The sequence below is a fragment of the Crotalus tigris genome, unplaced genomic scaffold (genome assembly GCF_016545835.1).
Source record: "Crotalus tigris isolate CLP2741 ecotype Arizona unplaced genomic scaffold, ASM1654583v1 scf7180000020484.104847, whole genome shotgun sequence".
Classification (NCBI taxonomy): domain Eukaryota; kingdom Metazoa; phylum Chordata; class Lepidosauria; order Squamata; family Viperidae; genus Crotalus; species Crotalus tigris.
The window spans coordinates 16,187-31,787 of NW_024098041.1; the positions used below are offsets into that span (position 1 = coordinate 16,187).

The 15,601-nt window shown below is 37.6% G+C and overlaps 1 protein-coding gene across 1 annotated transcript in view; it reads left to right on the forward strand.

Moving 5' to 3' along the window:
• The window catches only part of COMMD10 (COMM domain containing 10), a 62,754-nt gene that overhangs the window by 4,316 nt on the left and 42,837 nt on the right, over positions 1-15,601 (forward strand). The window contains exons 2-5 of the mRNA XM_039366934.1: positions 507-597; positions 3,380-3,490; positions 4,443-4,598; positions 11,327-11,437. Coding sequence (XP_039222868.1) covers positions 507-597; positions 3,380-3,490; positions 4,443-4,598; positions 11,327-11,437 — 469 coding nt within the window. The remainder of the gene's footprint in view (positions 1-506; positions 598-3,379; positions 3,491-4,442; positions 4,599-11,326; positions 11,438-15,601) is intronic.

Below are 15,601 nucleotides of genomic sequence, written 5' to 3' on the forward strand. Positions count from 1 at the left end.
CTGTATTCTGAATAAAAGTAAAAGAAACATTTGTAAACTAAAACATCAAAATCGGTTTGGGTAAGATACATTCTCAGTGCTTCTCAAGGTTGGCTTGACTATTTTCTTTGCTCATGGAGGCTTGAGAACAGCTAAAAATGAAACTGTTATCTACAACCTATTGAATGCTCTCCTGCCAATCCTGGTTTCTGAAAGAGAGGCTTTTCCTTGACGGTTAAGGTTTATGGGAAATTATTAATGATACAATTAAAGAGCAAATTTAAAATACAAGAAAACCCATGTTAACTAGCCAGTGCAACAGTATTACAAAAACCATGTTTCAAGTGTTACAAAGTCCATCCTCTGGCCCTCAAGGTTTTCAGATTGCCTGAAAAAGCAGTCAACTACTTCATTTAATATTAAATTGCTGTTTGACAACTTGGTAAAAGCTGAGGAGATAAATTCATATATCTGCTGTTATCTATCTGTAAATGACTCGCTTTTAAAATTTTCATTCCTTTTTTAAGAGTTCAAAAAGCTGTGATCTTGATCAATGCTCTGGATACAGGCAGATTCTCTCGCCTTCTCTCCCGCATTCTTCAGAAGCTTCACATAAAGGTTGGTGTAGAAAGTGAAAACGACTCTAAATCATTGAATATTATCTGGGCAGCTTCCAAATATATGAGCTTCAATTGTCAGAATTCTAGAAGTAGCCATGCAGGCCAATAAATTCTGGGCATAGTTTACATCTCTGGAGGATTACCTGTTAAGGGAACGAGGTAAAATGATTATAATCATTAACTCTGTTTCAGAGTAGTTTAACATTCTTTTGATCTATTTTTGATTAAAACAGAATAAAATTTGTTCAAACATCAGATCAACTTCTGTCTCATGTTAAATGGTAATTATGAGTCATTAGGGAGACTAATAATAATTAGTCAGTGGCGTTCAGTGACTCTGGACAGTTTATAAACTGTTTAACATATTAAAAGCAAGAAAAACAAAAAGGAGGGTAAAGATGGCAGAATGACAAGACCAGATGGGAACAAAGGAAAACAACCTAATTAAACGGAGGCTTTGGGCATCCTTGTCTAATGCCTGGGTGAAGAGTCAGGTCTTCCAGGTCATTCAAAACCTCAGCAGGGTGAAGGGTGTTGGGATCTTGGGGGAACCTCATTCTAGAAGGCAGGTGCTACTACAGAAAAGATACTGTATATCTCCAGGGTCTTGGTAGAATGCATTGTTTAAATGATGGTTCCCATACTAATCTTGCCAGATTGAATTGGCTGGGCATGTACAATGGGAGATAGGAGATAGGTATTTCCTCAACCACGCCATTCCAAGTTTATAATATGATACAGTAATTCTAAAATTAAAAATGATAGCTCTCTGGAGACAACTAAACTGAAGGAGGTCCTCCTTTTGGGGTGCCCAAGAGTTGCATTGTCTAAGTCATCATAATATTAACCATTTCTAATTTACATTGCAAAAAATCCCTATTGTATTCAGCTAATATTTGTATTCCCGATATATTATTTGTATGTCCTAATAATGTAATAAAACAATTATTTGAAAAAAAATGAAAGGGCAGGTTTTTTTTAGTGGCAGCAGTAAGTTTTGTTTGTTTATTTTATAGCAGTGTTTGGTTTTTCACATCCAAATGGCAATTTTAGCAGTGTTTCGCTATCATGATCATAAGTACCTCAGAGAGCTGCAGAAAACAGATTTATATAAACAAAGAATACAGATAACAATATTTTAGTCAAGGATATTAGACATTATATAAAGTAAATAAGGAGGCTTCTTCATCTATAAAGAATCAAATCAGCACAAAGGAAATTCTTGTAAAGCATTCTGTTCTCTTGGATCTTACTTTTTATTTTATGAACATTAGAGAACAGACCTTTCTCCCCTAGTGACTTTGAAAGGAAAATTGCTAGCAAAGGAAACTTATTTATATTTACAGGTAAACTGTTTGCCTTTGCCTTTGTATTTAAGTTTGCATTTGTTTGTTTTTTATTCTTTTCATATTTACCTCGGGCAGCAGTTAGGCAATAGGGCATGGAGCAATCATTTAAATAATTTCCTTATTTAAAAAAATTAAACTGGAGAGTTTTTATAAGGTGACCAACTTTTTTACAACAAAAAGGAGGACACGAATAAATTGAAGAAAAAAATATCGTAAATAAAAGAAACATTGTATTTATTGCAACAATAATACAGAATACACTATAATATGATAAATGCATAATAAAAACCATTTGTAACAATAACATTTTATATTGTAATTATGCTTACATGCCTATTAATTATTTAAATGAGTACTTTTCCATTGAATGAATATTTTTTGTCAATGTATCATTTTTTAACAATATATTGGAAATATCTGAACAAGAAATATCCTTCATATTGAATTTTATAGCAAGTGCTGCAGCTAGAGTATCAACATTCTCGATTTCTCACTTGTCCAAAAATCCACACGGCTGGATTGCGTGGGGGTGGGCGGTGGAGACAGGTGTTGTGAGCCAGGTGCTCCAGGATGGCCATGTAGGTGCACAGGGTGAGGTGGTGGCAGCGCAGGTCAGCACTGTGTAGACCACCAGCTGGCGCAGCCCATGGAAGGTCAACTGCCCACCACGCCTGCGCCCATAGCCGTCCCGCCAGCACTGCTGCCCTGCCATGGAGAGCCGGCTCCGTGGCTCGCAAAGCACCAGCTGAGCCAGCTCTGGCCCTGCAGCCTCGCCCCAGCACCACCGCCCACCCTGCGCATCCCCGTAGAGCCGGCCCCACGGCTTGCAAAGGCAAAGCACCAGCCGCGCCGGCTCCGGCCCTGCAGCCACCCCCCCCAGCTGCCCCCCAGCACCACCGCCTACCCTGTGCATCCCTGTGTAGAACTGAACAGGGAAGATCAAGAGAAACTTACCACTCCAGTCTCCTCCAGCTATCTGCAGAACTAAGTAGGAGATGGTGTAGTTGGGTAGCAGTGAGGGGTGCAAAGTTCCTGCAACTTGCACATGCAAAGTTTGCCACCCGGGTGTTTTGGTGCACTCAGCAGCAATTCCTATTGATTTTCGAAAGCCAATGGGGGAGTAGCACAGCTCAGGCAAAAGTTGAAAAAAAACATCAAAAAAAGGTCCCAGAACGCCTTCTGAGCATTCTATGAGGAAAAAAAAGCCCTGCAGATAAGTCTTCAAATATAGAAAAAAGAGGACATTTAGGAGGACATTTTCGAGGGAGGACAGAACTCCCAAAAGGAGGACTGTCCTCCCAAAAGGAGGACGGTATATGGAAAAGGAGGACATTTAGGAGGACACTTTTTGAGGGAGGACAGAACTCAAAAAAGGAGGACTGTCCTCCCAAAAGGAGGACGGTTGGTCACCTTAGTTTTTATAAATTTCAGACAGAGAGTACTTTCACAGAAGAAGAGGAAGAAAAACTTCAAGCTGCGTTCTCAATAGAAAAACAAGACCTTCATCTTATACTTGAAACCATAACATTCATTTTGGAACAGGTATCCACTTTTTAACGTTATAATTTTGATATGTTTGTAAATATTTAACTTGATATAGAGAAAAAGATTTTTGAAAGTTTGACATTAAAAGATAATGCTCCAAATGTTTTTGTTTTGTTTTTTTTACATGGATGTGTTGATATATTGGAAAAAGTAGAGATTGTCACTATGCATTAAATAATTATTGCTACAGTCTTAACCTTTAGTATATAAAGAAGTATATTGCTTACAATTGAACTTCTAAGAAAATATGATTTGGATTGAACTGTATATTAAGATGATATATGGTTGAAATACATAGCTATGCAAGAATGCAAGCTTCTTGTTTCTTAGATTGCTGGTATAATTCTGTATGTGTCAGGATTTTCATGATTAGCTGAATTCACACAACATGATAAGCCAGAAGCAGACAAAGGTCATTAGATGTGTGAATCCATCCACTGTTGTTTCAACTATTTTTAAAGGCTTAAGATGTAAAGCAAATCTATAACTGCTGTGTCTTAAACCATAGCTTAGCATGGATCATAGCCATAGTGTAGCACTTGAGATTCAAGCAAATAGAAATCACAAAGAAAAATAATAGCATTGGAATCTCTTCCTTTGAATTACTTGAAGAGATATTATACAAGTCACATAATTTATAATTAATGTCATATTTTAGTACAGTAGAGAAATAATTTACAGACTGCTATATTTGCTATACAAATCAATTTGTCCTCACAGAATCAACTTTCTTTCTTTTTAGAACTAGCCTTCCTGTTTCGGGGATATTATTTTATGGCCATTTTATTAATGAACAATTTCCATTTTTCAATCCTATGCTCCTGTTCTTACTGAAAATCCTAGATCGCATTTGCACAGTTGTTCAGTGTTCTCTGGGTTCTTCATAATTGTCATTTAAAACAACATTTATGAAAGTATGTGCAGTACATTGAATATCTTTTTTTTACAGGCCATATATCACAACTTGAAACATACTATTTTTCAACAGCAGCTGCAGCATTCCAACTTGAATCATGATAAAATAGAAGTATTTGTTACTGTATGGACAGTTGCAGGTCCAGAAATAGTGGAAAAGTTTAGACAAAGAATTTTGTCACCACATAAGGTAATTATGATTGAAATTTATGCAACACATTAAATAATCAGAGATATAGATAGTTTCTTCTGAGCACAGAAGAGTTTGGGCAGAGTTATAGCAAGTGAGTATCATTTTCAGCAATAACTATCTGTACCAAATTTCTATTGAAAAAAGCTTATATTAAAAAGAGTCGAGCAATATAAAAATGTCTATGAATATAAATACATTGCCCATAAATCAGTTTGACAAATTTTAAATTCATATTATGCTTAAAAGAAACAATTGTGCGCAACATTTGTGATATCGGAGAGGTTCCCATTATTTTATTTATTGCAGAATTTTCTATTGAATAAAACCCTCTCCTAATATAAATATAATAACTTTATATTACTCATAAGACATTGAAGCAATTTCTGTAAAGGGAGTAGTTTTTGTACATTGTTTTGAATAATTTAGTTATTGGTTGAACATCTCACAGAGGACATACTTCACAAACTGTAGATTGATTCAAGTGTATGCTAAATCATTATTTAACTTTGTTTTTCCATGACATGCATGATCATAGTTTGAGGCAAACTGTGACTTGAAACTGGGTTTAAAAGCTGCCCAGAATTTGTTTAAATTAAAGTTTGGACCATATATAATGAAAAATCAGTTTTCCTGATATGAAAGAGTAAACTCTATTTGAATGCACCCTGGTGAACCATTATTTGCTTTTAAAGTGGAAGTAAAATGTACAATTAGAGTGAAGGATGCTGTGCATTGTGAACTGGTGGATGATTTCCCTTTTATTGCTGAGGACCTTATTCTCCATTGTACCTTGTCTTATTTTAATTGGTTGCCACTGTTTGAAGATTTACAGTTTTTTATGTGTAATTAAAAGATGTACACATCAGAAGAATACATTAAAGAGGTGGCATAAATTAGAATGCACTCAGTTAAAAATTTACATTCTAAAAAAAGAAACTCTGTGTAATTAAGATTGCAAATGAGGTTAGTTGGGAAGGTGATAGCAAAATTGAAGGTACTTATTTACTGTTTTTCCATATAATGCTTACTTATATACTGCACAGTCTGTATTTTGGTAGTCCCTATATAAGTTGGATCTGACTTACCATAAAGCTCACACTGGCTGAGGTTTATGGTTTATGGGTGGGATGGGTAGTGTGGTGTGTTCTATTCGTTATTGACATCAAATGTTTGTGGCTGCAATACATAACATTTTAAATATTTCTGTCAAGCAGAGGAAATTTTGAAAGTTGTGTTAATAGCTCCCTTGAAATTAATTGGAAGAAATCCAGGGCATTAAGCTTCATATTAACACCTTAATTAGAGCACTGTTAATGTCAGAAGTGTCAGAACTACTAGAAATAGCTCCTGATATGAGCCAAGATCTAACAAGTAAAGTTGCTTTTTTTCTACATTTTATTTAAATGCAGGAGTGACATCATGTGGGACTAGAATGGGCTGACTCATAGTGTATTATGAGATACTGTAATTCAAGAAACTTTTATTATTGTGCCCTAAACAACTTTTGCTGGTGGTTGTTTCACTTCAGTGCTGTACTGCATTAGGAAGCCCTTTTCCAAAGGAAATTATTTATTTGTTGTAAAAGATAGATTTAATCTATATTTTTCTTTTTTTTCTACTGGCAAGAATTATCTCATCACACTGAATAATAATCTCCAAAGCAAATATGCAACATTCTGAAGTTTGTTGATTTTAAAAATCTTATTACTGTATGTGCGGGATTTATATGTAAGCAACCAGATGTAAAGCCTCTTCATAGGGCATACAAGTAGTTCCTGCTTACCGAGAGCTTACTTTAGTGACTATTCAAAGCAGGGGTGTCAAACTCAATTTCATTGAGGGCCGCATCAGCATTGCGGTTGCCCTTAGGGGGCTGGGTGGGTGTGACCAGGGTGGGTGCAGCCTACTGGGTAGGCATGGATGGAGTGGATGTGGCCTACTGGGTGGGCGTGGCCAGGTCTACATTGTTCACATCAAGGGGGCTTGTGGGGGCCTGGGCAGGAGTGGGACAGATCTGAGGGTCTCTGGCAGAAGGAAGTGGGACCAGGGCAAGTGCCAAGGCATGGTCCACTGGAGGAGCCTCACTGTTCCTCTCAGGCCATGCGGGGGGGGCTGGATGGTGGTGTGGGCTGCCCGGAGCCCTGGGCAGCAGAGGTCAAATGCCCAGCTTCACCCTTGAGCACCCACGGCACCAAGCCTAGCCTCACTTCCTCAAGGCTGCTGCTCACGGTTCTCCTGGTTCCTTGCTGTTTCCAGAAAGCCTTGTGGAGCTAAGACTGAATGCGTTTCAGCATAGATGGCCACCACAAAATTGTACATTGGCTCCCGGCTGGCCTGGGCCAGGGCCAAGGCAGACGGGGCCATTCCCTCACTGTTTCCAGGATGGCTTTGTGGGCCACATGAAACCACTTCAGGGCCACATCCAGGCCCCGGGCCTTGTGTTTGACATGTCTGATTCAAAGTAACAAGAGTAAAATATCCCAGCTTTGTGACCAAAGTAAAATTGCAAGTCACAGTCATGTGTTGTTTTGTTGCTTACTGACCAAGTAGGAAGTGATATAAGTCTGTCGCAGTACATGGTTTTCACTTTATCATAGCATTGTCGTTGTGGTCGTGAAGTGACCTCTAGAAATACTGTATGATCCAATGGCTGGAATAATTTCATTTTTTTGACACCAGTAATTCTGGAAATAAGTTGTATTTGCTCAGATAAAATGCAGAACTTTTTAGTGCTAGTATAAAACATACGACTGATATATTATTTTCACCTTCCAAATATGACAGTGAGTTTATTGAATTGTTTTCTGTTTAACATAGTTAAAGTTTTAAATATTGTGTCATAAACCATCCTATCTTGATTCTTTTGAGAAATATAAAAAAAGACAAGAACTGAAGAAGTTTCTTGGATGGGAAGTGAAAGATTTTTCAAGATAAAAACCAAAGTCCAGTTGCCTTTTGAAAAACATCTTTGGGACAATTGTGACCTGGATGATTGAGAATCTCCATAGATATAAAAAAAGAAAAGCCTAGGTAAACACTAAACTTAGCGGAGAAGTGAACTTATCATCTGAGAGTGAATCTTCCACCAGAAAAGGAAATGCTAGTAGGTTTGGTTCTGTGCAAGTGAGTATAACAACAAACAGTCCCGAGTATATTAATTTGTTAATTTAGGGGCATAAAAGTTATTCATATTTATTAAAGATGTAAGGCCCATTCTTAATAAATTAAGCATTTTACACTTTTCAGAAATTATAAAGATATAATGTAACATTATTCCTTTTGGGAGGCATCTTTTTCCTGAGAAGACAGGATGTTTACTGGAGACTGAACATTATTGGTCTGACTTTTTTGTTTTCCTACCATCCTTCCCTGGTTATGTGATCTTTTAGGAGCTACTGGCCTTAAATGGATATTCCTGCTGTAATTTTTCATGGTGACTATCTTTAAGAGCTGCATGGAGCTTCAAAAGAATAATTGGATCAAAGTATCACTTAAACTGATTTGAGATATCAAATGTAATCATGTGGCTTCAAGCTGGAGCAATTTGTAGATGGTTTCAAGCTTTGAAGATTTTCAGTACTTCTAATTTTATAGACTCCCTCGGATTACTATCATGTGTTCAGTGACTGTTTGAAACTATGATGGGGCTGAATGAATGGTAATCATGACCAGTCTTTAATGTTCTGGCCGTTGCAGCATCCCCATAGTCATGTGATTTGGCTGCTTGTTGACCAGACTTCATTCATGACTAGTCACAGTGTGCCACAGCCATGTTCTCCTGCCCTGTGCAAACTGCCTCTACTTAAACTCCCCCTACCTACCTATCTTTCCTCCACCTCTGCCTTTTTGGCACTCTGCACTCCACTTCCTCCCTCTGCCACGGCAGCCTCCAGCTAATCTTTGGTATCTTCTTCCCCCTCCTGTGGGTCTGTGTTGTGGGCACCGGCTGAAGATGCAATTCAAGGACGTGCTTGGTGAACTTGGTGAAATGATAGAGAGGTGGAACCTTGTCTGTTAAAAGCAGTTTGCTGGCCTAGTCAAAAGTGATAGCCCACAGGCTATGGAAAGCACAATGGCACAGGATGGTGAGGTGCAACATGCTCATCATGCTGGCTGGTGTTCTCCAAGAGGCACTGTTCAGGCTGATGGCAGAATTGGATGAAGTGGAGGGTCAAGGGTTTCCTGCAGTTTATTTTGGAAGTGCTCCAAGAGAACTGGCTTTGGGCCTTCAGCAAAGGACGAAGCACCAATAGAGGCCATTCAGAGGCCATCTGTTCGCTTGACCCAGCTGTTCTCCTACAAAGCCTTCACCTGTTCAGCAGTTGAGACTCCGTTGTACTTGCCACACATATTGCAGGACTTCTCCCTTGATGGTTGCCTGAATCCTGAGCAAGCAAAAGAAGGGAGAAGATGACTTTCAGCTGGGGGCTGTAGTGGAAATGCGAGATAGGCAGGTAGGGAGAGTTGAAGCAGAGGCAGTTCATGCAGGGCAGGAAAAACATGGGTCCCTAGCCTAATGACCATGTAGTCCTGGCCTAACAACTGCAATCTGGATTGCTGGGACTGCCATCGTTAAGCGTTATGACCACATAATGTTTTGTTTAACAACTGCTTGCTTAAAATTCTGATCCAATTAGGGTCATAACCCAAGGATTACCTATATGGGCCAAGCTAAGAAGAGTGTATGGCTTGAATGGTAAGATTGGCCCTCCAGTAATTTAAAGTAACTGCCTGATGAATTTTATCAGCACGACAGATCTTGGTTGGTGGCTTGTTCTGGTTGTGGGTTTTTGTTTTGCTTTTTTCTACATGAGCCTCTGCCTTACACATATTTTTATCCTTATATTTGCCACAATTATTTTTAATACCTTCTGTTTTCTTTTACTGCATTTGTCTTGATTTAGTTTTGAGTTTTGTTCAAGGCATGAATTGGTATGAGAAGTGTACCTGCTGTTAGACTAATGCAGATTATTTATTTCCATTATACCACAGGTCGGCAACCTGCGGCTCCGGAGCCGCATGCGGCTCTTTGAGTCTTCCCCTGCGGCTCCCAGCCTCCTCTGCCTTTGCAGACAGAGACAGAGAGAGGCAATTGCGCTTCCCTGCTTCTCTCTCTCTCTCTCTCTCTCTGTGTGTGTGTCTGTGTGTGTGTGTGTGTGTGTGGTGTTTTGTGTGTGTGTGTGTGTGTGTGTGTGTGTGTGTGTGTGTGTAAAAGAGAATGCACTCATAGTGTTCTCCGAGGAGCTGAAAAGCTTACTGGGCGGAGCTCCTCCCTTTGCTGCGTCTCTGCAGGAAGCAGGAAGCAGGAAGGGCAGGAGAGAGCTAGCTAGCCCAGCTAGGCTGACTCAGGAATTCTGGGAGTTGAAGTCCATGAGTCATAAAAGAGACGAGGTTGTTGTTGGACAACAGCTTGAAGCTTTCCAGGTGAGCAGCAGATAGGAGGGGGGGGAGAAAGAGAGAGAGAGAGGAAAGAGAGAGAGAAAGAAAGAGAGTGGGGGAAGTGGCAGACCAAGGGCAGATAGAGAGGGAGGGAGAGAGAGAGACATAGAGAGAGACCCTTTTGACATCTAAAATGAAGATAACACTGCATATATCCTTTTTTTACCTGTGTGTGTATGTAATTTTATTCTCTTAAAGCATTCTCTTGGTGATCATTGTTTTAATAGTATGAATAGTTAAAAGGAAGAAACAGCTAAGACCACACATTGCTGCTCAAAGCACGAAGCTGAAAACACCAGCCTGAAGATGACGAATGGGACTTCGTCAAAACGTCGCCAAGACACTTCCAATTTTACGCGGGAGAAAACCCGAACAACCAAAGACCTACATATACATATACATATACATACACACACACACACACACACACACACACACCTATAATAAAGGTAAAAAAGGATATATGCAGTGTTATCTTCATTTTAGATATCAAAAGGGTTTTGCGGCTCCCAGTGTTTTGTTTTTGGTGGGAAACCGGTCCAAGTGGCTCTTTGAGTGTTTTGGGTTGCCTACCCCTGCATTATACCATACTAAATAATAGCGATACTGTGTACGCTTCTCAGGTTTTTTTTTTAGTTAGTTGTGCATTTAGTTGCACAATCAGCATGTAATGTATTATTTCCAAAAGAGGCTATTCTTGCCAATAAATCACGCCATCAAATCTTTTGGGCTAGAAATATAAGTAGTCAGGAAATCATAGCTTCTATAGTTTTAATACAAGACTACTTTTTAAACAGGTTTTAAAGCCGATTCCTATTATTTAAAAATTGGAATGCTTCTGTTTTATGGCTAAAGAAATCAGGGTCCCTTCTATTTATTATTGTCACAAATCGGTAAGGAGCACTGTTAAGGAGCAAAATCTACTGACTTAATAAGACCTTTCTTTACTCTGCAATAACTTCACCCTACTCACTTATTTTATGGCCTTGGGAGTTAATATGTATAATAACTGGAAATTTAAAAATATTTGTAGTTTGTGGGTTTTAATAACAACGATAATTGTAATTCACTTCATAATCATAAGTAATATTTGTTCTTTAACCTGATTGTAAAAGTAAGCCTGGCAGACAGTACAGAGAAGTGAAGTAAGATGGTAGAATTTTTTTTTGTTCCTAGTCTCCGTGCTTCATATTGGCTAACAATTGTTCCTAAGCAGTGTTGAAAAACAAAATACTGTCTTTCTTTATTTACTACACTAGTAATCGGTATGATACTGTGTTTTGTAGCTTGAGACAGTCGGATGGCAACTCAACCTTCAGATGGCTCAGTCCATGCAGGCAAAACAAAAATCTCCTCAAGCTGTATTAGAACTTGGAGTCAGCAGTGAAGATTCAACGGTAAGAGCAATATGTCACATATTTTTTTTCAATAGTGTTCTGGCAGCTTTGCAGATAATGAATGAATGAAGGATCGAGCAGAATTCTCTAGCACTCCACCTGTCATTCGTAGATGGTTGCATAGTTGTTGCATTCATACACCTGTGAATTTTAACATTCTGGCCAGGGGCACTCAAACAGCAAAGCCCAGAACAGGAAGTTGGATTGACCAATCAGCATGCAAGATGCGCACCTCTGCACAATATGCAGTTGGGATTTGGGAGGTGTTTGCATCTGCAAACCTATGGTCATCTGCAACCTATGCTTACCCATCAACCTCTTCGCAGCATAGGTATGCGGCAACAGTTATAGGCAGTTGTGGGCAATCCTAAGTCAGTCTTTATACTTCAGGAATTAGAAGCAAGGTGTAAATTTAAATAGGCCATTAAGTTATAGACAGCTGAGGCTACTTCTAAACAAAAGATTTACACTATTTTGGTCTAAACTTATAGTGTTGGTTTGTTTTGGGAAACTAAGATGATTTATTTCAGGTTCATTGGAAATTATATCAAAGGTAGTCTTTTGAAATGTTTCTTTGCAGAATTTTGTGTGGTCTTTTTTCTCATTGGTAGAACTTTTCCCTCATTTTGTCTCCATGCTCCTGGACTTAAGCTACTCATTTGGTCCTCTCTTTTAACTCCCTACCACATTGAGGTTCGGTGTCTTGTTCCTGAAACTGGTCTATTATCCATTGTTTTGCCACCTTAGCAACATGCAAAACTGCTTTTAATTATTTATTGAGGAATTTATACCTATGATCCCCTGGCATGCCGGCATATGGTGTTATAATTTTAATTATATTTATTAATGAAATTGCTGATATGCTGGTGTTTTATTTTACTTTCACAATTCTTTGGAGTTTTTAAATACAGTGGAATCATGACTGGGTAATTTTAAAACTTTCCCCTCTGCTAACTTTTTTTAAACTACTAGACAAATATATAATGGAAACTATATATACTACTAGGAATTGATTTGCCTTTTATGTAGAGAAGAAATGAGGAGATTTTTGTTAGTCCAGGATTGTGAGTAGAAAAACATTTGTTTGCATTCACTTATTAATATGTGAATATTGACAAGCTCATCATATTCTCTTTTATGTTTTGGGTGATCTGAGGTCAGCAGAACTGAGGATGATTGAGGGTCAGTTTCAGATTTTTTGACAGATTGGGGATGGAAACATTGATGTATGAAAGAGCCAACAATTAATATTGTCGTAGTAAAGATGGATTTTATTACACAATTTTCCCCAATTTCATCCCTTCTTTTTTAAGAGCAGGCAACAATTGTTCAGGATATTAATAAAATTATATAAAATAATGAAGGTTATTTTGTACCTGTTCCACCCTAAATACTGAATGTTGAGGAAAGCAATTTGATTTAAATGTTGATGGATGTTTATGCAAAAAAAAAAAAAAATCTGCAGATGTAGCAATAGCACTTACACTTATGTACCACTTTATAGTGCTTTACAATCCCTCTCTAAGCTGTTTACAGAGTCAGCATATTGCCCCCAACAATCTGAGTCCTCATTTTACTGACCTTGAAAGGATGATAGGATGAGTCAACCTTCAGCTGGTCAAAATTGAACTCCTAGCAATTGGCAGAATTAGCTGATATAGAGGAATTGGCAACACCTGCTCCATATTTACTATTTGAACTTGGCACACAGCTAAATCAAGAATCTTACCATTATAATAATGGTATGACTATAGTTGAACCTAAAGATAATGGAAGAATCTAGGAGTGAATCAGTATCAAAGTGTTACGTATAGTCCAAATTTTTAAAAGCTTTGTAAGTGAAATCATTTTAGGTTATGCCTGTGGCAGACAGAAACTTGTGCCAATAGTGGATCGATGGCATAATGTTCCCTATAACGTTTATTTGAAAAAATGAACAATTGTGTTATGAAGTCACAAAGAACAGCTCTACATGTACCTTCTTATTATATTGTGGCCTCAAGGGTTTTTTTTCATAGGTTGAAAGAAATTGCACTTATATGTAGCTATCACTGTAACTTGAACACCTAAAACATCTGTGGATTCAAAACATCTGTGGGCTAAGAATCTGATAACAAATGGCATGATGCAAATGTGTAGGTACTAAAGATTAATGACACATAGAAAGAAATCAAACACAGCAGCAGCTGTTAGTGCATATCCTTAACTCCTGACTGAAGGGGTAATAGTGAAGGTGGATAGCTGTATTTATTACTCTGATTGATTAAATAAATAATTTGATTTTGAGATTGCTTGTTGAGATTGATTTATACATCCAGAATCAAAAGGCTTGGATGGTAGAGAAATTATGCAAATGGAGACATTGTATTAAGTAGAAAATATTTTATTTTATTTTTTACTAATTTGTACTATGGGAATATCTTTGCTCAAAATCTTAAGATAAATGGACAGTGTAGCAACTTTGGTCTCCAAGGAAGAAAAAGCCCTAAAGCAGATTTTTCCATTATGCACCATTGGACCAAAAGATGGTCTTTGCATTATTGGCTGCGGCTTTGCTTAGCTCACTTATGCCTTATTGACACAGATGCTGATGATAAGCAAATAGAGCCTCTTGATTTGTACTCACATAATGGCTACTTTAAAGGGACTCTGCAAATACCAATTTTTAGAAATGATAAGTTACTTTATATTGGGAAGTATAAACATCCTAAATAAGTGGATTTACAGATTTATCAGCATTGGTGGATCATCACCTCCCCCAAGGGTGTCACTGCAAGTATTTTGTTTGCAAATGTTAGTAGCATCCCTTTGGAAATAATTTTTTCCTTTGATTTAATTCTTGCTTTTATGGACCATACACAACTTGTTTTCATATGTTCTTAGATACCTTTATCTTTCTGTAATTAAGATTAATTCTACCTCAGGGATATATTATAAATTCTAAAATGCATGGATTTACTAATATTGTAGTAACTTTTGTTTCAATACTCCTTGACTTAAATTCATTGCATTGGCTCACTAGAGGGCGATAGAGCTCTTTAAAGTTTCTTTGATGTTTTGGGTGTGTTTCCCCCCCCCAATAATATTGACTCAGTTGTTGATTTAAGTAGCTGAGGGAAACTGTATTTACGTTTCTAATCTGCATACAATAGGACAGTTGATAGTATTCAGATCTAATGTCTTTCGTTTACATGAAATTAAAATAGTAAATGTTTGTTTAATTTTTATTTGTATTTGAAATATAATAAATATTTCAAAAGATATTTAAAATTAATGTCTGAAAGGCAAAAACATTTTAATGTCTGAATTATATTTGTAAAAGGAATAAACTCTCTAACTGAAGGAATATCAAGAGATTGCAAATCTACAAATTTTTATTAGCTTAGATTTCTTCTTTTAAAAAATCTGTCATAGTTAATCTAATAAAATCAGTTTAGATTATTATTGCTGGATGGGAAAGAAAGGAAGGACCCTGCATCAGGCAAAGACAGTGAGTACTCTAAATCTTTGTACTATGCCTTTTTGGCATTGATATTTCCAAATTATGGTGGATAAGATATTGCTCACCCTAAAATACCTGAATCCTTTGAAAATGTTTTTGCAAAAGCAAATAGAGAGCAACACTTGTGTCTTTTGTTAAACCCCATCAATGGAGCAGCATTTTTGAGATGTGATGGTTGCAGTTTACAGTATGTATATTTGTGTGTTTTCTTTTCTGTTCCATTAGTGGGCCACTACTAAACTGAATAGTCTTAATACCAGAGATTTCTCCTCAGATGTATAATAATAATAATTTTAAAATCCAACATTGTCCCTTCATGGCTCACCTGTCAATAATCTCCCTATTTAAGAAATGTGAATTTGAATAGTTATGTGATAATTTATCCTGGCTCTATTGATAATAATTATTAAATGTAGATCCAAATGAGGAAACTAACTCCATGATAGCGTCTCTCACATGGTATTCCACTTCACAGTGTGACCACAAAAGCAGAAACTAACTATAGGGGTATTGATTCCCTTTCCTCTTTTGTTTTTGATGGGGGGACAGGGGACTTTAAGTCAGTTTTGATCCTGGGTGACTGCCTGCAGTTTTTTTGGCAAGATTTTGGAAGTGCTTTACCATTTCCTGCTTTTTAGAGGTGAGAGAGAGTGATTGCCTAG